Source organism: Crotalus tigris, unplaced genomic scaffold, assembly GCF_016545835.1.
Source record: "Crotalus tigris isolate CLP2741 ecotype Arizona unplaced genomic scaffold, ASM1654583v1 scf7180000017975.10810073628:1450386, whole genome shotgun sequence".
In the NCBI taxonomy this organism is placed as follows: domain Eukaryota; kingdom Metazoa; phylum Chordata; class Lepidosauria; order Squamata; family Viperidae; genus Crotalus; species Crotalus tigris.
This window is the reverse complement of record NW_024096754.1, coordinates 25,369-50,616: the sequence shown is the minus strand read 5'-3', so window position 1 is coordinate 50,616 and position 25,248 is coordinate 25,369. Positions and strand designations below refer to the sequence as shown.

The following is a 25,248-nucleotide window of genomic DNA, read 5'->3' as shown; positions in this document are numbered from 1 at the left end:
TTGACTTTTTGGGACACACCCTGCAGATAGCCCTCGTCAGGGTCAAATCCCAATCTTGCATTTCTCAGTCCGTCCCCTTCCCTCCTTCCAGAATCTTGATAACATGATGTAATAGGAGTCTTCCATTATCTGAGGGGCTGCCCCAAAGAATAGGGGGTCCACCTCTTCTCCAAAGCGCCTGAAGGCCGGACAAGAAGCAACGGGTGGAAAGTCATCAAGGAGAGAAGCAACCTAGAATTGAGGAGAAATTTCTTGATAGTGAGGACAATTAGCCAGTGGAACAACCTGCCTCCAGAAATTGTGGGTGCTCCATTACTGGAAGTTTTTAAGAAGAGACTGGACAGCCATTTGTCTCAAATGCTACACAGCAGGAGTAGGCAACCTCGGCTCTTTTATGACTCATGGACTTCAACTCCCAGAATTCCTGAGCCAGCCACGCTGAGGGGAAAGGGAGAGGATTCCAAGCTGAGCCATGCTGGCTCAGGAATTCTGGGAGTTGAAGTCCACGAGTCATGAAGGGGGCCATAGTTCTCCCATGCTGGCTCAGGAATTCTGGGAGTTGAAGTCCACGAGTCATAAAAGAACCGAGGTTGCCTACCTCTGATATAAGGTTTGCTGCTTGAGCAGCGGATTGGACTAGAAGACCTCCAAGGTCCCTTCTGTTGTTCTGTTAGCATCATCCTGGGCTGAAAAGTGAATAATTTGTGGCTCAATGGGTGGTGCAAATCGAACATACAGCTAGTCCTCAATTTACAAGCATATTTAGTGACCATTCAAAGTTACAACGGTGTTGAAAAAAACTGACCTAGGACCATTTTTCACACAACCATTGCAGCCTCCCCCTGGTCATGTGACTAATATTCAGACACTTGGCAACTGACTTGTATTTATGACGGTCGCAGTGTTTCGGGGTCCTGTGATCCCCTTTTGCGACCGTCTGGCCAGCAAGGACAATGGGCGAAGCCCGATTCTCTTAACAATCGTGTTACTAAGCTAACAATGGCAGAGATTCACTTAACCCAGGAGTCTTCAAACTTGGCCCTTTGATGACTTGTGGACCTCAACTCCCAGAATTCCTCAGTCAGCCTCCATTTTGTTTGTTAGATTTAAGACAGAGGTCTTCAAACGTGGCCCTTTAATGAGTTGTGGACTTCAACTCCCAGAATTCCTCAGCCAGCCTCCATTTTGTTTGTTAGATTTAAGACAGGGGTCTTCAAACGTGGCCCTTTGATGACTTGTGGACCTCAACTCCCAGAATTCGCGTGCCTGGTTGAGGAATTCTGGGAGCTGAAGTCCACAAGTCATCAAAGGGCCAAGTTTGAAGATCCCTGACTTAACCACTATGGCAAGGAAGGTTGTAAAAGGGGTCAAACCGCACTTTAACAACCATATCGCTTAGCGACAGAAATGTTGAGCTCAGCTGCGTTCATAAGTCGAGAACGATGTGCACGGCGTCTAGCTGAAGGCAGTTGTAGCAATCCAGCTGTTTGGGCAAGGCAGGTGCAACCGATGGACAGTCTTGAATTTCTTCTTGGCCATTCCTGGCTGCCCTCCCAAACTTCCTTCAGGAGATCCCGGACCCTTCTCTTTTTTTTGTGTGGGGGTTCTTTTTGGTCTCTTTCTTACAGCCCTGTTTCTGGCAGCCGCTACACCCCAGGTCTGCTTCGGCTTCCGAATCTTTCTTTTCAGTTTGTTTCGCCTTGGGGTGCTCTTTCTCTCTCTCTCGGCCTCCTTCTCTACCTGGACTTAGTCTCTCTCTCTACCTCTCCCCCCCCATTTCCTCTCTTCCCTTCCCTTCCACGCCAGGCCACGGATGAGCCCGTTGTACCTCCGGAGAATGTGGATGCTATGCTGCGGCCCTTCAACCTGGTCATCCCCTTCGCCGTGCAGAAGGGGGAGATCACAGGTAGGGCATCCGTCTGTCTGTCTGGGGATTGGGGTGCGGCGGGGGGGGGTTCATGGCATGGAAGCACGGACTGGAGTGGTGTTGGTGAGGGGGAAGCCAGATCATCTAGCACAGTGGTTCTCAACCTGTGGGTCGGGACCCCATTTGGGGTCGAACGACCATTTCACGGGGGTCGCCAAACAACGCAGTCCGCCATTTTTCCCCCCCTTTTCCTTCGCTGTGCTACTCCCTTTTATTCTATTGGCTTTTGAAAGCCAACAGAATAGACTCTCTTGAATAGAGTCTATTGGCTTTCAAAAGCCAATAGGAATTGTCCAGGCTGTCTCTGCTCTGTTGAGCCCGCCAAAAGTCCCAGTCTGCAAACGGTGCTGCACCAGTGGAGTAGTCCTCGACTTACGACCGGTTGAGTAGTTCTCGACTTACGACCGGTTGGGGGGGTCGCGGCATTAAAAAGGTTGAGAACCACTGATCTAGTGGTCACTTTGGAGCTTCTACACTACAGGGAGCCCTTAACTTACAACTGTTTCTTTAGTGCAGTGGTTCTCAACCTTTCTAATGCCGTGACCCCATAATACAGTTCCCTATGTTGTGGTGACCCCCAACCACTTATACATCACCGGGTGCCAGGGGCGTGGCCAAAGAAAAGGGGGAAAAAATGGCGGTCAGCCTTGTTTGGCGACCCCCGTGAAATGGTCGTTCGACCCCAAATGGGGTCCCGACCCACAGGTTGAGAACCGCTGCTTTAGTGAGCCCCTTAGGGTCACCTGTTTTACTAGGGGGGGGGGGGAATGAGCAACCCCCCTTTAAAAGGGGAACATTTTGGGGATGTTTTGCCCCCTCCTGCCAAGGTTTCAGTGGAACCGGTGTGCCCTGATTTTTAATTCCCTTCAATACTGATTTTTTTTTAAAAAATCGTCCTTGCCTTTCTAAATAATTTTACAGATTGCTTTTTTTTTTTTTTTTAGGTTTTCACGTTTTATTTGTACTACCACCCAGACCCCTTTTCCAACAGGGAGAGGGGCTGTTGTTGGTTTTTGTTTTTTTTTTTAAAAAAAAGATAAATAAATTAAATAACCAAATAAATAATTCAATTAAAGAAATTTAAATAATAATCCCGAGAGAAAACGCGAGAAGAAAGGGATCCGATCTGGGTGACCCACCCTTAGAAGGGTGAACGGAGATGGGGAACAAGGAGGCTGGAAGTCTCCATCCGTGGTGGAGCTCAGTAGAACCTCCAAACCCAGAGGCAGTCTACCTTTGCATTCTTGGGGTGGAGTTCTTGGGGTTTTTTTTACCCCCGCTCTTCCACAACCACATTCCAGGACTTCACAATGTGCATTGTTGGAAACTTGCATTCCGCTGTTCCGATCTTTCCCACAATGCATTTGGAATACAACATCTTGAGGCACTGATTTTTTTTTTTAATCTCTGGGAAATAGAGCCCTCCCCAGAGCTCTCTAGGGCTGGGGTGGGGGTGGGGCAAGCTTGTGGCCATAGGGTCTTTCTGATCGGACTGCATTGGGGGTCTTGGGGGGGGAAGACAAAGAGGGGCAGCCAGAAGCAGACAGCAAGGTAAATCTTGCCAGCCCCACCCACCTCTAGCCCCACCCACCTCTAGCTCCTCCCCCTTACCTGCTGCTCCCAATTGCTGTACCTCGGCCCTGCTTTGACTCTAGCTAGGTTGGAGGCAGCCCAGGAGTGGGAAATGTTACTGAACTACAACTCCCAGGATCTCTTACAGTTGTCTAGACTGGGATGCTGGGAATTGTAGTGTGAGGAGGTTTCCCACGCCTGGCTACTCCCATTCCCAGCCCATAAGTGGGAAATGTTGTGGAACTACAATTCCCAGCATCCCTCACTGCTGGCCAAGCTGGGCGGCTGAGAGTTTAGTTTGGGGAGGTTTCCCACGCCTGGCTACTGCCATTCCCAGCCCATAAGTGGGAAATTACGGAACTACAACTCCCAGGATCCCTCAGAGTTGTCCAGACTGGGATGCTGGGAGTTGTAGTTTGGGAGGTTTCCATTCCTGGCTACTGCTATTCTCAGCCCACAAGTGGGAAATGTAACCGAACTACAACTCCCAGCATCCCTCACTGCTGGCCACAATGGGCGGCTGGGAGTTATAGTTTGGGGAGGTTTTCCACTCCTGGCTAGTCCCATTCTCAGCCCAGGAGTGGAAAATGTTACGGAACTACAACTCCCAGCATCCCTCACTGCTGGCCAGGTTGGGCTGCTGGGAGTTGCAGTTTGGGGAGGTTTCCATTCCTGGCTAATCCCATTCTCAGCCCATAAGTAGGAAATATTACCGAATTACAACTCCTAGCATCCCCCACTGCTGGTCACGCTAGGCTGCTGGGAGTTGTAGTTTGGGAAGGTTTCCCACACCTGGCTAGTCCCATTCTTAGGGGTGGAAATCTCCATGGTTTGGGGGTCTCACCAGCCTGTTTTTTTCCTGCTCTGCAGGGGAAGTTCGGATGCCTTCAGGCAAGACAGCGCGTCCCCACATCACGGACAACAAGAATGGGACGGTGACCGTGAAGTACGCCCCAACAGAAAAGGGCTTGCACGAGATGGACATCAAATACGACGGAAACCACATTCCAGGTGGGCCCCGGAGAAAGAGAGAGCAACCGGGGGCCAGATTAATTCCTAGGGAGAGCAAGTGTCTGCGTTCACACAACAAGCTTGAGCCAGGTTCTCAATTCACCTGTTTTCTCACTTCATCCCCTGCGCACAGCCAACAAACCAACCAGACTGGGCTCCCATTTGCCATCCCTCAAGAGCCCAACCTGTCCCGTGCTAGCATGTTGTGTGAATGCAGGACTAGGTTTGGGATTGCCCTGGGTTAAGTAAGCAGGTGGTATAAAACCAGCTGTTTCGTCCACCCATCAAAATGCTTTAGAGGCCCTGAAAACTGAGCCGGAGTTTAGGATTTAGGGCTAGATCAGAGGTAGGCAACCTTGGGTCTTTTGTGACTCGTGGACTTCAACTCCCAGAATTCCTGAGCCAGCATGAGGGAACTATGGCCCCCTCATGACTCGTGGACTTCAATTCCCAGAATTCCTGAGCCAGCATGAGGGAACTATGGCCCCCTCATGACTCGTGGACTTCAACTCCCAGAATTCCTGAGCCAGCATGAGGGAACTATGGCCCCTTCATGACTTGCGGACTTCAACTCCCAGAATTCCTGAGCCAGCATGAGGGAACTATGGCCCCCTCATGACTTGTGGACTTCAATTCCCAGAATTCCTGAGCCAGCCTGGCTCAGCTTGGAAACCTCTCCCTTTCCCCTCAGCATGGCTGAGGAATTCTGGGAGTTGAAGTCCACGAATCATAAAAGAGCCAAGGTTGCCTACCCCTGGTCTAGATCAATGTTTCTCAACACTGACTTTAAAGAGGGATGGACTTCAACTCCCAGAATCCCCCAGCCAGCATGGGACTTGAGGTCTACCCATTTTAAAGTGGTTGAGCTGGCTGGAGAATTCTGGGAGTTGAAGTCCACCCATCTTAAAGTGGACCGCCATCGAGAAATACCAGCTGGAAGAACGAGGGTGCACTTTATGCTAAACCCACTTTACTAAACTGTAATTTATGATTAAACGAAACAGATCTGGCTAGAAATGTGGAAATGGGAATGCCCATTGGCTGGTGCTGCGCCATCAGATATTACCCCGATCACTGGGCTAGAGTAGATGACCTCTAAGCTCTCTTCCAACCCTAGGATTTTCAGAAAGGTTAGCTTATTTGTCCAGAGTTTCTCGTCGTTCCCTCTCTGAAAGCTGCAGGCTGCCCAGGATGATGGGGTGTGCCCCTGAGTCCCTGACTTTTTTTCCAAACCAGGGAGCCCAATCCAGTTTTACGTGGACGCTATCAACGCCCGCCACGTGAGCGCCTATGGACCTGGGCTGAGCCACGGCATGGTCAACAAACCAGCAACCTTCACCATCGTCACCAAGGACGCCGGCGAAGGTGAGTCCCTTGTGCCACATTTGAAAAACCTGGTCACGGAGTCGTCGGTCTGCTTAGGAGGGGTCCTGTTCTCTTTCCCTCCAGGAAAAGACAATTAATCTTTAATCTGAAAGTTGTCACAAGAGGCAGGACATAATCCACACGTTTAAAATCATAAGAAAAACCAGACTTACCTGTGTAGTGTTCAAACTGAGCACAGGCAGTGCTAGACTTAACAACCGTTTCAAAATTACGACGGCCCCCCAAAAAGTGACTTAGGACCATTTGTCACCCTTATGGCCCTTGCAGCATCTCCACGCTCACATGTTCCAAATCCAGACGCTTGACAACTGGTTCATACTTATGACGGTTGCAGGGTCCGAACGTCTGACAAAACAAGGTCAATGGGGAAGCCAAATTCACTTAAGGACAGGGTTGCTGGCTTAACAACTGCAGGGATTTACTGCACCCCCGTGGCAAGACAGGGCATCGAACAGGGCAAACTTCAATAATTGTCTCGTTTAGCGACAGAAAGTTTGGGCTCTGTTTGTGGTCGTAAGTTCAAAGACTGCCTGTACTTCATTGCTCTCTGCCTATTGTACAGGAATCTTCTCAGATTCGCCCGGGAAAGCTAAGATCAGGCTCGGAGGCATTCATTGAAGCCAGATCTTGCTCTTTTGTGCTCATGTAATGATTCCAGACTAAGACCCCACTTGACTCCTCCTTCAACAGCGATGGTTATACTGCAACACCCAGAAAGCAGACAAGGAGCAACTTTGCTCTCGTCCCAAGGCTAATCTTCCCTCTCACAGCTAACCAGCCTCTCCCCCTCCCACAGGTGGCCTGTCCCTGGCCGTGGAGGGCCCGTCCAAGGCCGAAATCACCTGCAAGGACAACAAAGACGGTACCTGCACGGTTTCCTACTTGCCCACAGCTCCCGGCGACTACAACATTATTGTCCGCTTCGACGACAAGCACATTCCTGGTAGCCCCTTCATGGCGAAGATCACAGGTAGCCCTTCTGCTCTCGCTCTCTCTCTCTCCTCAACCCCAACTGCTTTCATTTCATTTCTATTATTTTATTATTTTGCCTGAGCAGTGGGTTGGACTAGATGACCTCTAAGATCCCTTTCAGCGCTGGGATTCTGACTGGGAAAAGACAGTCCTTCAAAATACTTTTAAAGAGCCTTGAACCTTCCCCTGACTGCTTCTCTCTCGCCGTTCTTCTGGGCCCAGGGGACGATTCCATGCGCACCTCCCAGCTGAACGTGGGCACGTCCACCGACGTGTCCCTGAAGATCACCGAAAGTGACTTGAGTCTCCTGACCGCCAGCATCCGGGCCCCCTCTGGGAACGAAGAGCCCTGCTTGCTGAAGCGCCTGCCCAACCGCCATATTGGTGAGCCATCCTTTACGGCTTCCGCAAGCCTGGTGGTGTACTTCAGAAGGGGCACACACAGTCGTGCACGGGTGGGTAGCCGCCAAAGCTGCGAAGGACCAAGGGTTTGTAAATGGCGATAATTGGGAGGACAGTGGGAAGAGCAGCACAGAGAGAGAGAGAGAGAGAGAGAGACGGAAAAAGGTACAAGGTCTAGCTCTTTGCTGCTCCTAGTGGACATTTGGAGTTTTGCAGTCCAATCTGGTGTACCTACTGGTATAAAGAGAGTACTGATAGAGGAGGATAAGGGTCGAACTGTAACGCTCTCTGAACTGGGTAGTTTTCTTGCAGACGTTTCATTACCAAAATAATTAATCGTGTCAGTGCTAGAAGGGAGTGAGCAGGGTTTGTAGAAAGGAGGAGGAGGAGGAGGAGGAGGAGGAGGAGGAGGAGGAGGATATAAAGACTGTGGGGTCCTTAGTGCTCTCTGAGCTTGGCTGTTTTCTTGTAGACATTTCATTATCCAACTAGGTAACCTCACCAAAGTTAGAAGGGAGTGTGGAGAGGAGGAGGAGGAGGAGGAGGAGGAGGAAGAGGAGGAGGAGGAGGAGGAGGAGGAAGAGGAGGAGGAGGCCTGTGGGGTCCTTAGCGCTCTCTGAACTTGATTGTTTTCTTGCAGACGTTTCATGACCCAACTAGGTAACACCATCAGGGCTAGAAGGGAGTGGGGTTTGCTCTCTGTTTATGTACTAGTGGCTTGCCCTGACAGTGTCGGTGGAAGTGATAGTTCTTTGATTGGGCTATTATTTACTGTTTGTTTGTTTGATTGTTTGACTGAGTTGGTAGTTCCTTGACTGGAGTATTGCTGACTGCTTGATTGTTGGTCAAGTGTTAACCTGGGTGTCAACCTCTGGGCCTTGATTGCTGGTGAGGAAGTGTTTGGGGCTTTTTGTTCCCTTTTCAGCTTTTAGATTGTCTCTTTGGAATGTGGCTAGATCAGGAGTAGGCAACCTTGGTTCTTTTATGACCGGTGGACTTCAACTCCCAGAATTCCTGAGCCAGCCATGCTGAGGGGAAAGGGAGAGGTTTCCAAGCTGGCTCAGGAATTCTGGGAGTTGAAGTCCACCAGTCATGAGGGGCCATAGTTCCCCCAGGCTGGCTCAGGAATTCTGGGAGTTGAAGTCCAGAGTCATGAGGGGGCCATAGTTCCCCCATGCTGGCTCAGGAATTCTGGGAGTTGAAGTCCACCAGTCATGAGGGGGCCATAGTTCCCTCATGCTGGCTCAGGGATTCTGGGAGTTGAAGTCTGCAAGTCATGAGGGGCCATAGTTCCCCCATGCTGGCTCAGGAATTCTGGGAGTTGAAGAGACAAAATGAGTGAAATTCTTCTCTCTGCTTAGGACAGTCAATTTTGACTCCTCCGCCTCCATCACTTTCTCCCTCCATTCTTCCCTCGTGGGAATTTGTGTGCCTCAATTCCCAGAATTCTCTGGGGGTTCCCTTCTCTTCCCTTCCCTTCCTCCTTGACAAGTCCACGTGGTTTGATGAAAGAGCGCCCGGCTTTGGTGAAGCCTCCCTAGAGCTGCACAGCTGCCCCCAGGCCCCCTTCGCGCTTGTCCTGCCCCCCCCCTCATTTCCCCCTCTGCCTCTCCCCAGGGATCTCCTTCACCCCCAAGGAAGTCGGGGAGCACGTGGTGAGCGTCAAGAAAAGCGGCAAACACGTCACCAACAGCCCCTTCAAGATCATGGTGGGACAGTCCGAAATTGGCGATGCCAGCAAGGTTAAAGTCTCCGGGAAAGGCCTGGTGGAAGGACGCACCTTCGAGGTGTCCGAATTCATCGTCGACACACGGACTGCAGGTGAGGAAAGGCAGGCGGCGACAAGTAGTTGCGAGACGGCCGTTAAGAGGATCCGGCTTCCCCCATTGACTCTGCTCGTCCGAAGGTCGCAATATGGCAGGGGTTCTCAACCTTGGCAACTTTAAGACTTGTGGACTTCAACTCCCAGAATTCCTCAGCCAGCAAAGCTGGCTGAGGAATTCTGGGAGTTGAAGTCCACAAGTCTTAAAGTTGCCAAGGTTGAGAACCCCTGCCATATGGGATCACGTGATCTCAGGACACGGAAACCGTCATAAAGATGAATCAGTTGCCAGGTGCCTGAATTTCAATCACGTGACCGCAGGGATGCGGCAACGGTTGCGAGTGTGAAAAAAGGTCGTAAGTCAGTTTTTCCCCCATGCCGTTGTAACTTTGAACGGTCACTAAAGGAACGTAAGTCGAGGATGACCTGGTTTCCGTCATTCTCAACGAACAGTCGGCGCCTGCAGCTAGGAGTTAGAGAAGGAAAGTCTATATGGAATTCAAGGGAGGTTGCACTTGACTTGCTTGTGGCGATGCCAGGCTGCTTCCTCTCTTCACGCCACCCTCAAGTTCCGACACTTTCTGAGAAAGCGGATATTGAAAGCTCGCAGGGAGAATAAACTGATTTCTTGGTTCCAGGCTACGGGGGTCTCGGCCTCTCCATCGAGGGTCCCAGCAAAGTGGACATCAACTGTGAAGACATGGAAGACGGCACCTGTAAAGTCACCTACTCGCCTACCGAGCCCGGAAATTACATCATCAATATTAAGTTTGCCGATAAACATGTGCCAGGTGCGTCTCTCTCTCTCTCTCTCTCTCTCTCTCTCTCTCTCTCTCTCTCTCTCTCTCTCCCTCCCTCCCTCCCTCCCTCCCTCCCTCTTTCCCTTCCCCCCTCCCCCTCTCTCTCCTTCTTCCCTCCCTCCCTCTTTCCCTCTCTTTCTCTCTCCCTCCCTCTCCTTTCCTCCCTCCCTCTCTCCTCTTCTTCCCTCCCTCCCTCTTTCCCTCTCTTTCTCTCTCCCTCCCTTTTCCTCCCTCCCTCTCTCCCTCTCTCCCTCCCTCTCCGTCTCTCCCTCTCCATCTCCCTTTCCCTCCATCTCTCCCTCCCTCCCTCCCTCTCTCTGTCTCTCTCTCTCTCTGTCTCTCTCTGCTTCTTTCCCTCCCTCCTCTCTCCCTCCTTTCCCTCCCTCCCTCTTTCCCTCCCTCCCTTTCTCTCTCCCTCCCCTCCCTCCCCCTCTCTCCCTCCCTCCCTCCCTCTCTCTTTCCCCCCTCCCTCTCTCTCCCTCCCCCTCCCTCCCTCCCTCCCTCCCCCCCCTCTCTCTCTCTCAGGTTGAAAGCTGGGTGGGAATCAGGCCAGTGTGCCTCCACTGGGGTCAAGTTTAAGATTTCTGGACTAGAACTCCCAGAATTCGCCAGCCGGCAGTGACCTTGTGCCCTGCAGGTGGGTGGAGCTGGGATGGATGTTCCAGGCTGTTGAGATAACCGCTAGTCTTGCTGTCTCTTTCAGGAAGCCCCTTCACTGTGAAGGTGACCGGAGAAGGACGGATGAAGGAGAGCATCACGCGCCGGCGCCAGGCGCCCTCCATCGCCACCGTGGGCAGCACCTGCGACCTGAACCTCAAGATCCCAGGTAGAGAGCGGCTGGAAAGGGAGGCTCTCCAGAGGTTGGCATTGTGCCAGGAGAGGCTGACTGCCTTTGGGGGGGGTCTTCATCTTTAAAGACCTGTGCAGCCCCCACCTCTTTGTCTCACTTTATAACTGCCTTCCTTCCTTCCTTCCTTCCTTCCCTTCCTTTCTCCTTCTCCTTCCTCTTCTTTTTCTCCTTCCTCTTCTTTTTCTCCTCCTCCTCCTTTCTACTTCTCTAACCCCTCCTTCTCCCACTCCCTCTCTCCCCTCCTCCCTTATTACTTCTTACTTCTCCCTTCTTTTCTCCTCCTCCTCTTTTTCTCCCCCTTCCTCCTCCTTCTCCTCTTCCTCCTCTTCCTCTTTTTTCTCATTCTCACCTCTTTCTCTACCTCTTACCTTTCCATCCCTCTTCTTCCCCCACTCCTCCTCCTCCTCCCTTTTTACTCCTTATTCCACCTCCCCTCCTTTTCTCCTCCTCCTCCTCCTCCTTCTCCTTCTCCTTCTCCTTCTTCTTCTTCTTCCTCTTCCTCCGCCTCCTCCTCCTCCCCCTCTTCCTCATTTTCTATTCTTCCTTCCTTCCTTCCTTCCTCCCTCTTCCTCTTCTTTCCTTCTTACTCCTTCCTCCTCCTCCCATCTTTTTCCCCTCCCACTCTACTCCTCCTCCTCCTTCCCATGCTCCTCCTCCTCTTTCCTTGTTACTCCTTACTCCACCTCCCCTCCTTTTCTCCTTCTCCTTTTTCCTTCTTACTCCTTATTCTTCCTCTCCTCCTCCTCTTCCTCCTCCTCCTCCTCCTCCTCCTCCTCCTCCTCCTCCTCCTGCTGGCTGCTGGCGCAGGCAACTGGTTCCAGATGGTCTCAGCCCAGGAGCGGCTGACCCGCACTTTCACACGCAGCAGCCACACCTACACGCGCACCGAGCGGACGGAGATCAGCAAGACGCGCGGCGGGGAAACCAAGCGCGAGGTGCGGGTGGAAGAGTCCACGCAAGTGGGCGGGGACCCCTTCCACAACGTCTTTGGCGACTTCCTCGGCCGCGAGAGCCTCGGCTCCTTCGGCAGCATCGCCCGGACCCAGGAGGGTGCGTGGGCCTCGCCGGTGTGCCGTGCGCTGGCTTGCTTGCGCCCGTGTGTCCCTCGCACCAGCAAAGGGGCACGGGGGACCCAGCGGGGTGTGAATTGCATGCCAGCCTCACTCGGGCAGGAAGAGAAGCTGGATTGGCAAGGCGGTTTCCTCCCCCCCCCCCGGGAGGGGCAATTTGAGGAGTGGGTCACAGACTCATGGCTAGGGCCCCTCCCTCGGTCTCCGCAGTACAGTTTTTCTATCTGAGCCCTGGTGGCGCAGTGGTTAGAATGCAGTGCTGCAGTTCGGCAGTTCGATCCTGACCAGCTAAAAGGTTGACTCAGCCTTCTGTCCTTCCGAGGTCGGTAAAACGAGGACCCAGATTGTTTGGGGCAAAAGGCTGACTCTATAAAATTGCTTAGAGAGGGGGCTGTAAAGCACTGTGAATCGGGATATAAGTCTAAGGGCTATTGCTAAGTCAGAAAGAAGGAAGGAAGGGAGGGAGGGAGGGAGGGAGGAAAGGAAGGAAGGAAGGAAGGAAAGAGGGAAGGAAAGGAGAGAGGGAGGGAGGGAAGGAGGGAGGGAGGGAAGGAGGGAAGGAAGGAAGGAAGGAATGAGAGAGGGAAGGAAGAGAGGGAGGGAAGGAAGGAGGGAGGGAGGGAAGGAAGGAAGGAAAGAGGGAAGGAAGGGAGAGAGGGAGGGAGGGAGGGAAGGAAGGAAGGAAGGAAGGAAGGAAGGAAGGAGAACCAGAGAACCAGAGAACCGTGGTGGCGCAGTGGTTAGAATGCAGTATTGCAGGCTAATTCACTGCCCACAGCCTGGAGTTCGATCCTGACTGGCTCAAGGTTGACTCAGCCTTCCGTCCTTTCAGGGTCGGTAAAATGAGGACCCAGATTGTTGGGGGCAATTATGCTGACTCTGTAAACTGCTTAGAGAGGGCTGTAAAGCACTGTGAAGCAGGATATATTGCAAGGAAGGAAGGAAGGAAGGAGGGAAGGAAGGAAGGAAGGAAGGAGGGAAGGAAGGAAGGAAGGAAGGAAGGAAGGAAGGAAGGAAGGAAGGAAGGAAGGAAAGGACTCTGGTGGTACAGTGGTTAGAATGCAGTGTTGCAGGCTAATTCTGCCCACTGCCAGGAGTTTGATTCTGACTGGCTCAAAGTCGACTCAGCCTTCCGTCTCTAAAATGAGGACCCAGATTCTTGGGGGCAAATAGGCTGACTCTGTAAACCGCTTAGAAAGGGCTGTCAACCACTGTGAAGCGGTATATAAGTGCTACTGCTATTGACAGCTTTAAGCGGGGTGGACTTCAACTCCCAGAATTCCATAGCCAGCAAGCTTTAGAATTCTGGGAGCTGAAGTCCACGCTGCTTAACGTTGCCAAGGTAGAGAAAGGTTGATTCAGAGTTTGCAAGTGGTTTCAAATTCAACCCTTGGTTCGAGCTGAAATTTCACAAGTGCTGAAACAAAACCTCAAGATTGTTTACAATTTAAGTACAATGAGTCCTCCAGATACGACCGTATTTGAGCCTGGCTCTAAGTTGTGACAGTTGTAAAGCGGGTCGTTGTGTCCCTGGGCCCGATTTGACGACTTCTTTCATGGAAAAACACTGGAGGTTTTTAAGAAGAGACTGGACAGCCATGTGTCCGAAATGGTGTAGGGTCTTCTGCCTGAGCAGGGGGGTTGGACTAGATGACCTCCAGGGTCCCTTCCAACTGCTATTTTGCATTCTACATCTTCTGTGCCTGCTGCTTTTTGGAGTGCTGTGTTTTCACCCTGGGTCCAAAAATGGCACTTGTACTAAAAGTTGGGGGGGGGGAAAGATATTTAATCGGGGAAAAAGCTTTGCCTGTTGTTTGTGAGTGAATTCTACTAACGCATGACGTTTGTGTGCATTTAATTCATGCTGGTGTGGGGTTTTGCGCTTACAGGAAATAGATCACGTGTATTTCAACTCGGAATTAAGGACAGGGGTGGCAAAGCTGGAGGTCCAAGAACTGAGTTCCCCCAACGTTGAAAACTAAAGCCCCGAAATCTGGACATTCTTGAGGACTAGAATCCCAAAGATGCTTTTTCCCGAGGCAACTGGACTTTCTTGTTTTGCTTTGAGGGCGTTTCGCTTCTCATCCAAGAAGCTTCCAAGCTGAACTGAAAAAGCATCTTTGGGACAACTGCGACCTGGATGACTGAAAAACTCCATAGACATTGAGGACTAGAAGCATGTTTTCTTTGTCTGTTGTTTGAAAGAACAGCATGACCACGTTTGTTGGAAGCCCAGGATTGGTGGCTGGGGAGGAAGGAGGGCTTTTGAGGTGGTCTTTGCTGTCTGACCGTCTGGTGCTCTTTTCTCCCCCTGCAGGGGAGGCCGGCCTCCAAGCCATGACCGCTCAAGTGACTAGTCCCTCAGGGAAGATGGCCGAAGCTGAAATCATCGAGGGAGAAGACAGCGCCTACTCGGTGCGCTTCGTGCCCCAGGAGATGGGCTCCCACACCGTGAACGTCAAATATCGGGGCCAGCACGTGCCCGGCAGCCCCTTCCAGTTCACCGTGGGGCCGCTGGGCGAGGGGGGATCCCACAAAGTGCGCGCTGGAGGGCCTGGCCTGGAGAGGGGCGTGGCCAGTGTGCCAGGTAAGGGGGGCACCGCCCTTCCTGCCCTGCCCTGCGCCTCCCATCAGACCCTCCCTCCCTCCCTCCCTCTTGGTCCCCTCCCTGCCTTCTTTACTTCTTCCTTCTCTCCCTCTTTTCCTTCCTCCCTCCCTCCCTCTTTCCCTCCGCTCTTTGTCTCCTTCCCTCCCTCCTTCCTCCCTTCCTTTCTTCCTTCCTTTCTTTGTCTCTTTCTCCCTCCCTCTTTGTCTCTTCCCTCCCTCGTTTCCTTCTTCCCTCCCTCCCTCTTTTTCTTCCTCCCTCCCTTCCTCTCTCTTTCATTCCTATCTTCTTGCTTCCTCACTCCCTCTCATTCCCATCTCTTTTCTTCCTTCCTTCCTTCCTTCCTTCCTTCCTCCCTTCCTTCCTTCCTTCCTTCCATTCCCATCTCCTTCCTTCCTTCCTCTCATTCTCATCTCTTTCCTTCCTTCCTTCCTTCCTTCCTTCCTTCCTTCCTTCCATTCCCATCTCCTTCCTTCCTTTCTTTCTTCATTCCTCTCATTCCCATCTCTTTTCTTCCTTCCTTCCTTCCTTCCTCTCATTCTCATCTCTTTCCTTCCTTCCTTCCTTCCTTCCTTCCTTCCTTCCTCTCATTCCCATCTTTCCTTCCTTCCTTCCTTCCTCTCATTCTCATCTCCTTCCTTCCTTCCTTCCTTCCTTCCTTCCTCTCATCCCCATCTTTCCTTCTTTCCTTCCTCTCATTCTCATCTCCTTCCTTCCTTCCTTCCTTTTCCTTCCCTTCCTTCCTTCCTCTCATTCTCATCTCCTTCCTTCCTTCCTTCCTTCCTTCCTTCCTTCCTTCCTTCTTCCTTCCTTCCTCACTCCTCTCATTCCATCTCTTTCCTTCCCTTCCTTCTTCCTTCCTCTCATCCCCATCTTTCCTTCTTTCCTTCCTCTCATTCTCATCTCCTTCCTTCCTTCCTTCCTTCCTTCCTTCCTTCCTTCCTCTCATTCCCATCTTCCTTCCTTCCTTCCTTCCTTCCTTCCTTCCTTCCTTCCTTCCTTCCTTCCTTCCTTCCTCTCATTCCCATCTTTCCTTCCTTCCTTCCTTCCTCTCATTCTCATCTCCTTCCTTCCTTCCTTCCTTCCTTCCTTCCTTCCTTCCATTCCCATCTCCTTCCTTCCTTCCTTCCTTCCTCTCATTCTCATCTCTTTCCTTCCTTCCTTCCTTCCTTCCTTCCTTCCTTCCTTCCTTCCTTCCTTCCTTCCTTCCTTCCTCTCATCCCCATCTTTCCTTCTTTCCTTCCTCTCATTCTCATCTCCTTCCTTCCTTCCTTCCTTCCTTCCTCTCATTCCCATCTTTCCTTCCTTCCTTCCTTCCTCTCATTCTCATCTCCTTCCTTCCTTCCTTCCTTCCTTCCTTCCTCTCATCCCCATCTTTCCTTCTTTCCTTCCTCTCATTCTCATCTCCTTCCTTCCTTCCTTCTTCCTTCCTTCCTTCCTTCTTCCTTCCTCACTCCCTCTCATTCTCATCTCTTTCCTTCCTTCCTGTGCCTTCCGTCTTCCTCTCTTCCCCATCTTTCCTTCCTTCCTCCTTCCTCTCATTCTCAATCTCTTTCCTTCCTTTTCCTTCTTCCTTCCTTCCTTCCGTCCTTCCTTCCTTCCTTCCTTCCTTCCTCTCATTCCATCTCCTTCCTTCCTTCCTTCGCTTCCTTCCTTCATTCCCTCTCCCTTCCTTCTTCCTCTCATCCCTCATCTTTCCTTCCTTCCTTCCTCTGGCATTCTCACTCGCCTTCCTTCCTTCTTCCTTCCTTCCGTCCCTTTCATTCCCATCGCTTCCTTCTCCTCTCATTACCCATCTTTTCCTTCCTTCCTTCCTTCCTCTCACTCCCTCTCATTCTCATCCTTCCTTCCTTCCTTCCTTCCTTCCTTCCTTCCTTCCTTCCTTCCTTCCTTCCTCACTCCCTCTCATTCTCATCTCTTTCCTTCCTTCCTTCCTTCCTCTCATTCCCATCTTTCCTTCCTTCCTTCCTTCCTCTCATTCTCATCTCTTTCCTTCCTTCCTTCCTTCCTTCCTTCCTTCCTTCCTTCCTTCCTCTCATTCCCATCTCCTTCCTTCCTTCCTTCCTTCCTTCCTTTCATTCCCATCTCCTTCCTTCCTTCCTCTCATCCCCATCTTTCCTTCCTTCCTTCCTCTCATTCTCATCTCCTTCCTTCCTTCCTTCCTTCCTTCCTTCCTTCCTTCCTTCCTTTCATTCCCATCTCCTTCCTTCCTTCCTCTCATCCCCATCTTTCCTTCCTTCCTTCCTCTCCTTCATCTTCCCTTCCTCCTTCCTTCCTTCTTCCTTCCTACCTTCCTTCTCACTCCCTCTCATTCTCATCTCCTTCCTTCCTTCCTTCCTTCCTCTCATTCCCATCTCCCTCCCTCCTTCCTTCCTTCCTTCCTTCCTTCCTTCCTTCCTTCCTTCCTTCCTTCCTCTCATTCCCATCTCCTTCCTTCCTTCCTTCCTTCCTTCCTTCCTTCCTTCCTTCCTTCCTTCCTTCCTTCCTTCCTTCCAAACTCTCTGCTCGGCCTGCTCTCTTCCCAGCTGAATTCAGCATTTGGACCCGGGAGGCCGGTGCCGGGGGTCTCTCCATTGCGGTCGAGGGGCCCAGCAAGGCCGAGATCGCCTTTGAGGACCGGAAGGACGGTTCCTGCGGAGTCTCCTACGTGGTCCAGGAACCAGGTAGATATCTGGATGCATCGGGGTCAAGCCGGGGGCGAAACCAGTTCCAGCAAGAGTTTAAAACCAATTCAGAAGTCAGACTCTGGCTTAAAAACCCAGAAAACCGGGGTAGCCTTGCTCCAGTTTTGGACCAGGAGTTCAAAATTATCATCACATACAGTCCTTGATTTACAACCATTGGTTCAGCGACCGTTCAAAGCTACAGTGGCTTACCACCACACCTGGGACTACTGCAGCATCCCCGCGGTCGCGCGGTCATGCTTGGTGCGCTGGGCACCTGATTCATACTTATGATGGTCATAGTGTCCCAGGGGGTCTTGGTGATCCCCTTTGGCGACCTTCCGAGGAACAAAGTCCGCGAGGAAAGCAGATTTCCTTAACCACCGTGTTATTCGCTGAACAACTGCAGGGATTCATTTCACAACTGTGGTGAGGAAGGTCGTAAAATGGGACAGAACCCACTTAACGACTGTCTTGCTTAACGACAGAAATTTTGGGCGCCATTGTGGCCATGTACAAAATGCCCTGCCTGGGTCCTGCCGGGCGTGCTGGAGATTCCTGCAACTGTGCAGGTCTGCCTGTTCTCAGAAGCTTCTTTCTTCTTTCCTTCCTTCCTTTCCTTTCCTTTTCTTTCCTTCCCTTCCTTCCCTTCCTTTCCTTTTCCTTCCTTCCCTTCCTTCCTTCCTTTCCTTTCCTGTCCTTCCTTTCCTTCCTTCCCTTCCTTCCTTCCTTCTTCCCTTTCCCTTCCTTCCTTCCTTCCTTCCCTTCCCTTCCTTCCTTTCTTTCCTGTCTTTCCTTTTCTTTCCTTCCTTCCTTTCCTTTCCTTTCCTTCCTTCTTTCCTTTCCTTTCCCTTCCTTCCTTCCTTCCTTCCTTCCTTCCTTCCTTCCTTCCTTCCCTTCCTTCCTTTCTTTCCTTTCCTTCCTTCCTTCTTCCCTTTCCCTTCTTTCTTCCCTTTCCCTTCCTTCCTTCCTTCCTTCCTTCCTTCCTTCCTTCCTTTCTTTCTTTCTTTCCTGTCCTTCCTTCCTTCCTTTCCTGTCCTTCCTTTCCTTTCCTCCCTCCCTTCCTTTCCTTTCCTTTCCTTTCCTTTCCTTTCCTTTCCTTCCCTCCCTCCCTCCTTTCCATTCCATTTCCTTCCTCCCTCCCTCCCTCCCTCCCCTCCCCTCTCCAGGTGACTATGAGGTCTCCATCAAATTCAACGATGAACAGATCCCAGACAGTCCCTTTGTGGTCCCTGTGGCCTCACTCTCCGACGATGCCCGACGCCTGACCGTCACCAGCCTCCAGGTAGTCGACGGAGGAGGAAATTGGCAGCTCAGGGTTGAACTGTGGGTCCCTGGTGCTTTCTGAGCTGGGTGGTTTTCTTGCAGTCACATCTGCAGTTCCTCGCTTAACAACGGTGGCAAGGTCATAAAATAGGGCCCAAACTTCACTTCGCAAACGTCTCGCTGAGCGACAGAAATTTTGGGCTCGGCTGCGGTCGTTACACGGAGGGTGCCAAGCTGGGGAAGTCCAGGGTTGGGTGTGTTGTGTGTGAATCTGACTCGGTTGTCATCGTGTCCCGGGGGTCTGCAGGAGACGGGGCTGAAGGTGAACCAGCCGGCTTCGTTCGCGGTGCAGCTGAACGGCGCACGGGGCGTGATCGACGCCAAGGTCCACACGCCCTCCGGCCTGGTGGAAGAATGCTACGTTTCCGAGCTGGACAGCGGTGCGTGCCAAATTTCAAATCATTTCTCCAAAGGAGCCTGTTAGAGCATCCTCATGTTCGTTGCCTTCCCACTCCTGGCCCAGCGATCATTTTGAGCATTGCTAGGGCTGTTTAGTTTATTTTACAATCGCCCTGCAAGGTAGGCCAGCCACCGGAGGAAAATCTGACTAAGGAAGGCCCTTCCCAGCCCCTGGGCCAGGGGTAGGCAACCTTGGCTCTTTTACGACTGGTGGACTTCAACTCCCAGAATTCCTGAGCCAACATGGCTGAATGGCCCCTTTTATGACTGGTGGACTTCAATTCCCAGAATTCCTGAGCCAGCATGGCTGAATGGCCCCTTTTATGACTAATGGACTTCAACTCCCAGAATTCCTGAGCCAGCGTGATTGGATGCCCCCTTTTATGACTGGGGGACTTCAATTCCCAGAATTCCTGAGCCAGCGTGGCTGAATGGCCCCTTTTATGACTGATGGACTTCAACTCCCAGAATTCCCGAGCCAGCGTGACTGGATGCCCCCTTTTATGACTGGGGGACTTCAATTCCCAGAATTCCTGAGCCAGCATAGCTGAATGGCCCCTTTTATGACTAGTGGACTTCAACTCCCAGAAATCCTGAGCCAGCATGGCTGGAGGGCCCCTTTTATGACTGATGGACTTCAACTCCCAGAATTCCCGAGCCAGCGTGACTGGATGCCCCCTTTTATGACTGGTGGACTTCAACTCCCAGAATTCCTGAGCCAGCATAGCTGAATGGCCCCTTTTATGACTAGTGGACTTCAACTCCCAGAATTCCTGAGCCAGCATGGCTGGCTCAGGAATTCTGGGAGTTGAAGTCCACCAGTCGTAAAAGAACCAAGGTTGCCTACCCCTGCCCTGGGCGATGGCCGGTGCCTCCCCTAAATTGGGGAGGGGGCTTGGAAAAGCGGCTGGTGGGATTTGAAGAGGCCAGATATTGAAGATATTTGGGGGTTTAAGGCGGGGGGGCTTCCTTCCGGAGACCCCGTGGTCCACTTGCATTGCGGAGCTTGACCTGTTGAATTTCTCCCCCCCCCCCCTCAGACAAATACTCCATTCGCTTCATCCCCCACGAGAACGGGGTCCACTCCATCGATGTCCGGTTCAACGGGCGGCACGTCCCGGGCAGCCCCTTCAACATCCGGGTGGGTGAGCAGAGCCAAGCGGGAGACCCCGGGCTCGTCACGGCCTACGGCCCCGGCCTGGAGGGAGGCACCACAGGTAAGGCCCTGCTGGGGGGGGGGAAGGTGGGCGGGGCTTCAGAGAGGCTCTGGAAGAGGGACAGCTGTCATATGAACAATTGAATGCCAGCCTTCCCCAAGTTCCCTTCCTCCCCTCTTCTCTCTTTTCCCTCCCTCCCTCTCTTCCTTCCTTCTTCCCTCCTTCCCTCTCTCCCCCTCCCCTTCTCTCCTTTCTCTTCCCTTCCTTCCTTCCTTTTTTCCTTCTTCCTGCCTCCCTCCCTCCTTCCCTCCCTCCCCTTCTTTTTCCCTTTCGCTTCCTTTCTTTCTTCTTCTGTCCCTCCCTTCCTGCCTCCTTCCTTCCCTCCCTTCCTTGTTTCCTGCCTCCCTCCCTTCTTTCCTGCGTCCCTCCCCGATCCCACCTCCTTCTTCCCTCTCCTCTTTTCCTTCTTTCCTCCTTCCCTCCTTCCCTTCCTCCTTCCTTCCTTCCTCCTCCCTCCATCCCCACGTCCTTCTTCCCTCTCCTCTTTTCCTCCCTCCCTTCCTTCCTCTTCTTCTATCCTTCCTTTTTCCCTTCCTTCCTTCCTCCTTCCCTCCCCGTCTCCCCTTCTCTTTTCCCTTCCTTCCTTCTTTCCTTCCTTCCTTCCTTCTTCCCTCCCTCCTTCCCTCCCTGCCTCCTTCCTTCCCTCCTTCCCTTACTTCCTCCCTCCCTCCCTTCTTTCCTACCTTCCTCCCTTCCTTTCTTCCTGCGTCCCTCCCTGACCCCACGTCCTTCTTCCCTCTCCTCTTTTCCCTCCTTCCTCCTTTCTTCCTTCGCTCCCTCCCTTCCTGCCTCCCTCCCTGCCCCCCCATCCTTCTTCTTTTCCTCTCTCCCTCCCTCTGGATTGCTGCAACCATTGTAAAATACAGCCCGTGGCCGAGTGCCCGAATTTTGATCCTGCCATCCCAGTCGTAAGTCAGTTGGTCATAAGTCTGCCTTTTCAGTGTGCTTGTGACTTCGCGCAGTCGTTAAACGAAGGATCGCACGTTGAGGACTGCCTGCATGGTTGGCAGGCCTAGTCACATCCCTTCCAAGGGACTGGGCGGCTTTCAGGGGCCCTGAATCCTTCCCAGAAACGTCCTTTATGTGACCGCGGGATCTGAACCCAGAGCAGACAGGCTGTTCCTCGGTTTTTACGCGGACCTTCCTGAAATAATTTAAAAAAGGGGCAATGCAGCCAGGGGGCCAACACAGTGCTCGGCTGCATTAACAGAGGGATAAAATCAAGATCACATGAAGTGTTAATACCGCTTTACAAGGCCTTGGTAAGGCCACACTTGGAATGCTGCATCTAGTTTTGGTCACCACAATATAAAAAAGATGCTGAGACTCTAGAAAGAGTACAGAGAAGAGCAACAAAGAGGATCAGGGGACTGGAGGCTAAAACATATAAGGAACGGTTGCGAGAATTGGGTATGTCTAGTTTAATGAAGAGAAGGACAAGGGGGGGGGGACATGACAGCAGTGTTCCAGTATCTCAGGGTTTGCCATAAAGAAGAGGGAATCAAGCTACTCTCCAAAGTGCCTGAAGGCAGGACAAGAAGCAACGGGTGGAAACTAATCAAGGAGAGAAGCAACCTAGAACTAAGGAGAAACTTCCTGACAGTTAGAACAATTAATCAGTGGAACAACCTGCCTCCAGAAGCAGTAAATGCTCCAACACTGGAAGTTTTTAAGAAGAGACTGGACAGCCATTTGGACAGCCATTTGTCCAAAATGGTTAGGGTTTCCTGCCTGAGCAGGGGGTTGGACTAGATGACCTCCAAGGTCCCTTCCAACTTTACTACTATTATTATTATTATTATCGTGTCGATCCCGGGAGCAAGGGACTAACCCCCGGCCTTCTTCCCGCCAGGGGTCTCCTCCGAGTTCGTGGTGAAGACCCGGAACGCCGGTTCCGGGGCCCTCTCGGTCACCATCGACGGGCCCTCCAAGGTGCAGATGGACTGCCAGGAGAGTGCCGAGGGCCACAGGGTCACCTACATGCCGATGGCGCCTGGGAGCTACCTCATCTCCATCAAGTATGGGGGTCCCCAGCACATCGTGGGCAGCCCCTTCAAAGCCAAGGTGACGGGTGAGTTAAGCCGGCCGGCTGGATTTTCTGGGCCCTGTGGGGAGAAGCCTGACCCCTCTCCGCCAGCATTCCCACAACCCCAGGCTCGGTTCGGGGGTGGAGGCATTCAGTCCATGCCCAGAGGAACCCTGCTTCACACGTCCAGTCTTGGACGCAGCCGGGATGAGTCTCCGATAAATTACTTGAATATCAAGGAATCAATATCAAGTATATCAGTAGCCATTTTGGTCTGATTGATAGGGTTCTAGGCTGGAAACCTGGAGAATGTGAGTTCTAGTTCTGTCTTAGGCGTGAAAGGCGGATGGGTGACTTTGGGCCCAAAACAAGGAGACGATGAGCTGGTTCTGCCTTAGCCGTGAAAGCTAACTAGGTGACTTTGGATCAGTCGCCAGGAGACGGGGAGTTCTAGTCCCACCTTAGGCGTGAAAGCCAGCTGGGTGACTTTGGCCCAATTGCCAGGAGACGGTGAGTTCTAGTCTTGCCTCAGGCATGAGAGCTGGCTGAGTGACTTGGGCCAATCGCCAGGAGACAGTGAATTCTAGTTCTCCCTTAGGCGTGGAAGCCATTGGGTGATTTTGGGCCAATCACTAGGAGATGGTGAGTTCTAGTCTTGTCTTGGGCAGGAAAGCTGGCTGAGTGACTTGGGTCAGTCGCCAGGAGACGGTGAGTTCTAGTTCTGCCTTAGGCATGAAAAGGGGATGGGTGACTTTGGGCCAGTCAAGGAGGAGGTGAGTTCTAGTCCCATATTAGGCATGAAAGCCAGCTGGATGACTTTGGGCCAATCGCCAGGAGACGGTGAGTTCTAGTCCCACCGTAGGCATGAAAGCCAGCTGGGTGACTTTGGATCAATTGCCAGGAGACAGTGAGTTCTAGTTCTGCCTGAGGTGAGGCGTGAAAGTCAGCTGGGTGACTTTGGGCCAATCACCAGAAGACAGTGAGTTCTAGTTCTGCCTTAGGCGTGAAAGGTAGATGGAGGACTTTGGGCTAATCAAGGAGGAGGTGAATTCTAGTTCCACCTTAGCCATGAAAGTCAACAAGGTGACTTTGGGTCAGTCGCCAGGAGACTACCTTAGATTCCCCTGGATCAGGGGTAGGCAACCTTGGCTCTTTTATGACTCGTGGACTTCAACTCCCAGAATTCCTGAGCCATAGCTGGCTCAGGAATTCTGGGAGTTGAAGTCCACGAATCATAAAAGAGCCAAGTTTGAAGACCCCTGTCTTTCTTAAATCTAACAAACAAAATGGAGGCTGGCTGAGGAATTCTGGGAGTTGAAGTCCACAAGTCATCAAAGGGCCAAGTCTGAAGTCCCCCGTCTTAAAACTAACAAACAAAATGAAGGCTGGCTGAGGAATTCTGGGAGTTGAAGTCCACAAGTCATAAAAGGGCCAAGGTTGCCTACTCCTGCCCTGGATTCTCCAGCTGCTCTTCGAGGGTGGGTGGGTGGGAGGCTGCAGGACTCACCTGGAGCCCCCCCTGTGAAGACAGCTACAGGTGACGTTCCCCCCTTCCTTCTCTCTGCCCCACTAGGTCCTCGCTTGTCCGGCGGGCACAGCCTGCACGAGACGTCCACAGTGCTGGTGGAGACAGTCACCAAGGCCACCTCCTCGGTGGGGGGCAGCTACAGCGCCCTGCCCAAGTTCTCCTCGGACGCCAGCAAAGTGGTCGCCCGGGGCCCTGGCCTCACCAAGGCCTTCGTGGGGCAGAAGAACACCTTCACGGTGGACTGCAGCAAGGCAGGTGGGTATCCCGGTGGGCCGGGGGGCCGGGAGGGGGACCGGGCCGGCACGACGAAGAAACCTGGGAAAACGGGGTCTTCAGAACGTCCGACCTGGGTCACAAGACCCCTTTTTGTAAAGATGCTCCTTCACCTGCCCAGTTTTTTCCTAAAGGCTGTCAATTCGGGTCCCACCGTCGTTACTACAGTTACTAACTTTGTTACTACAGTTACAGGAGCCCAAAATGTCTGCCACACGAGACCTCGGTTAAGTGGGTTTTGCCCTGCTTGGCCATCTGTCTTCCCACGCTTGTTAGCGGAATCCCTGCAGTTGTTCAGTTAGCAACGCGGACGTTAAGTGAATCCGGATTCCCCCCCCCTTGACTTTGCTGGACAAGAAGTCGCAAAAGGGGATCGCGTGACACACACACAAACCCCGAGACGCTGCCACCGTCATAAATGTGAGGCGATTGCCGAGCGTCTGAATTTTGATCAGGTGACCCTGTGGGAGGCAGTAATTAACCAGTGGAACCACCTGCCTCCAGAAGTTGTGAATGCTCCAACGCTGGAAGTTTTTAAGAAGGGACTGGACAGCCATTTGTCCGAAATGGTGTAGGGTCTCCTGCCTGAGCAGGGGGTTGGACTAGATGACCTCCAAGGTCCCTTCCAACTTTATTATTATATATATATCATATATATCAGACAGCCACTTCTCTGGAATGGTGTAGGGTTTCCTGCCTGAGCAGAGGGGTTGGACTAGATGATCTCCAAGATCCCCTCCAACTTTTATTATTATTATTATATATATCATAAATCATATATATCATATATATCAGACAGCCACTTGTCTGAAATGGTATAGGGCAGGAGTAGGCAACCTTGGCTCTTTTATGACTCGTGCACTTCAACTGTGCTGGCTCAGGAATTCTGGGAGTTGAAGTCCACGAGTCATAAAAGAGCCAAGATTGCCTACCTCTGGCATAGAGTTTCCTGCCTGAGCAGAGGGGTTGGACTGGATGACCTCCGAGGTGCCTTCCTCCTCGGTGACCGTGCCACTCTGTGACTCCTTGCAGGCACCAACATGCTGATGGTGGGGGTCCACGGGCCCAAGAGCCCCTGCGACGAAGTCTACGTCAAGCACATGGGCAACCGGGTCTACAGCGTGACCTACACCGTCAAAGAGAAGGGCGACTACATCCTCATCGTCAGGTGGGGGGACGAGGCCGTGCCCGGCAGCCCCTACCAAGTCAGCGTGCCCTAGGAGGGGGCCGGAGCCCACCCGCCCCCTCGGCCCCGCCCTCCCCTAGGCCCAGAACTGGCACCCGTGACCGAGGCGGGGGCGAGGGAGAGGCGCAACCGTGGGACAATCGCTGGCCTCCCCCTCCTCAAATTGGACTTTGGCTTTTGAGGGGTTCTCCAGGTGGACGGGGGCTGGGACGG

At 52.4% G+C, this 25,248-nt stretch overlaps 1 protein-coding gene across 4 annotated transcripts in view; it reads left to right on the top strand.

The window, feature by feature from the left end:
- FLNC (filamin C) overlaps positions 1 to 25,248 on the top strand; it is a 95,887-nt gene extending 70,639 nt beyond the window's left edge. For 3 of the 4 annotated variants that reach the window (XM_039345700.1, XM_039345699.1, XM_039345701.1), the window contains 17 exons: positions 1,807 to 1,906; positions 4,370 to 4,510; positions 5,747 to 5,875; positions 6,693 to 6,866; positions 7,091 to 7,252; positions 8,888 to 9,091; positions 9,731 to 9,883; positions 10,596 to 10,718; positions 11,550 to 11,792; positions 14,130 to 14,399; positions 16,943 to 17,080; positions 18,250 to 18,365; positions 18,654 to 18,786; positions 19,846 to 20,022; positions 21,875 to 22,093; positions 23,622 to 23,831; positions 24,882 to 25,069. In XM_039345700.1, coding sequence (XP_039201634.1) covers positions 1,807 to 1,906; positions 4,370 to 4,510; positions 5,747 to 5,875; positions 6,693 to 6,866; positions 7,091 to 7,252; positions 8,888 to 9,091; positions 9,731 to 9,883; positions 10,596 to 10,718; positions 11,550 to 11,792; positions 14,130 to 14,399; positions 16,943 to 17,080; positions 18,250 to 18,365; positions 18,654 to 18,786; positions 19,846 to 20,022; positions 21,875 to 22,093; positions 23,622 to 23,831; positions 24,882 to 25,069 — 2,880 coding nt within the window. Of the gene's footprint in view, positions 1 to 1,806; positions 1,907 to 4,369; positions 4,511 to 5,746; positions 5,876 to 6,692; positions 6,867 to 7,090; positions 7,253 to 8,887; positions 9,092 to 9,730; positions 9,884 to 10,595; positions 10,719 to 11,549; positions 11,793 to 14,129; positions 14,400 to 16,942; positions 17,081 to 18,249; positions 18,366 to 18,653; positions 18,787 to 19,845; positions 20,023 to 21,874; positions 22,094 to 23,621; positions 23,832 to 24,881 lie in introns of all 4 variants that reach the window. The other variant, XM_039345698.1, reaches the window with a different exon arrangement.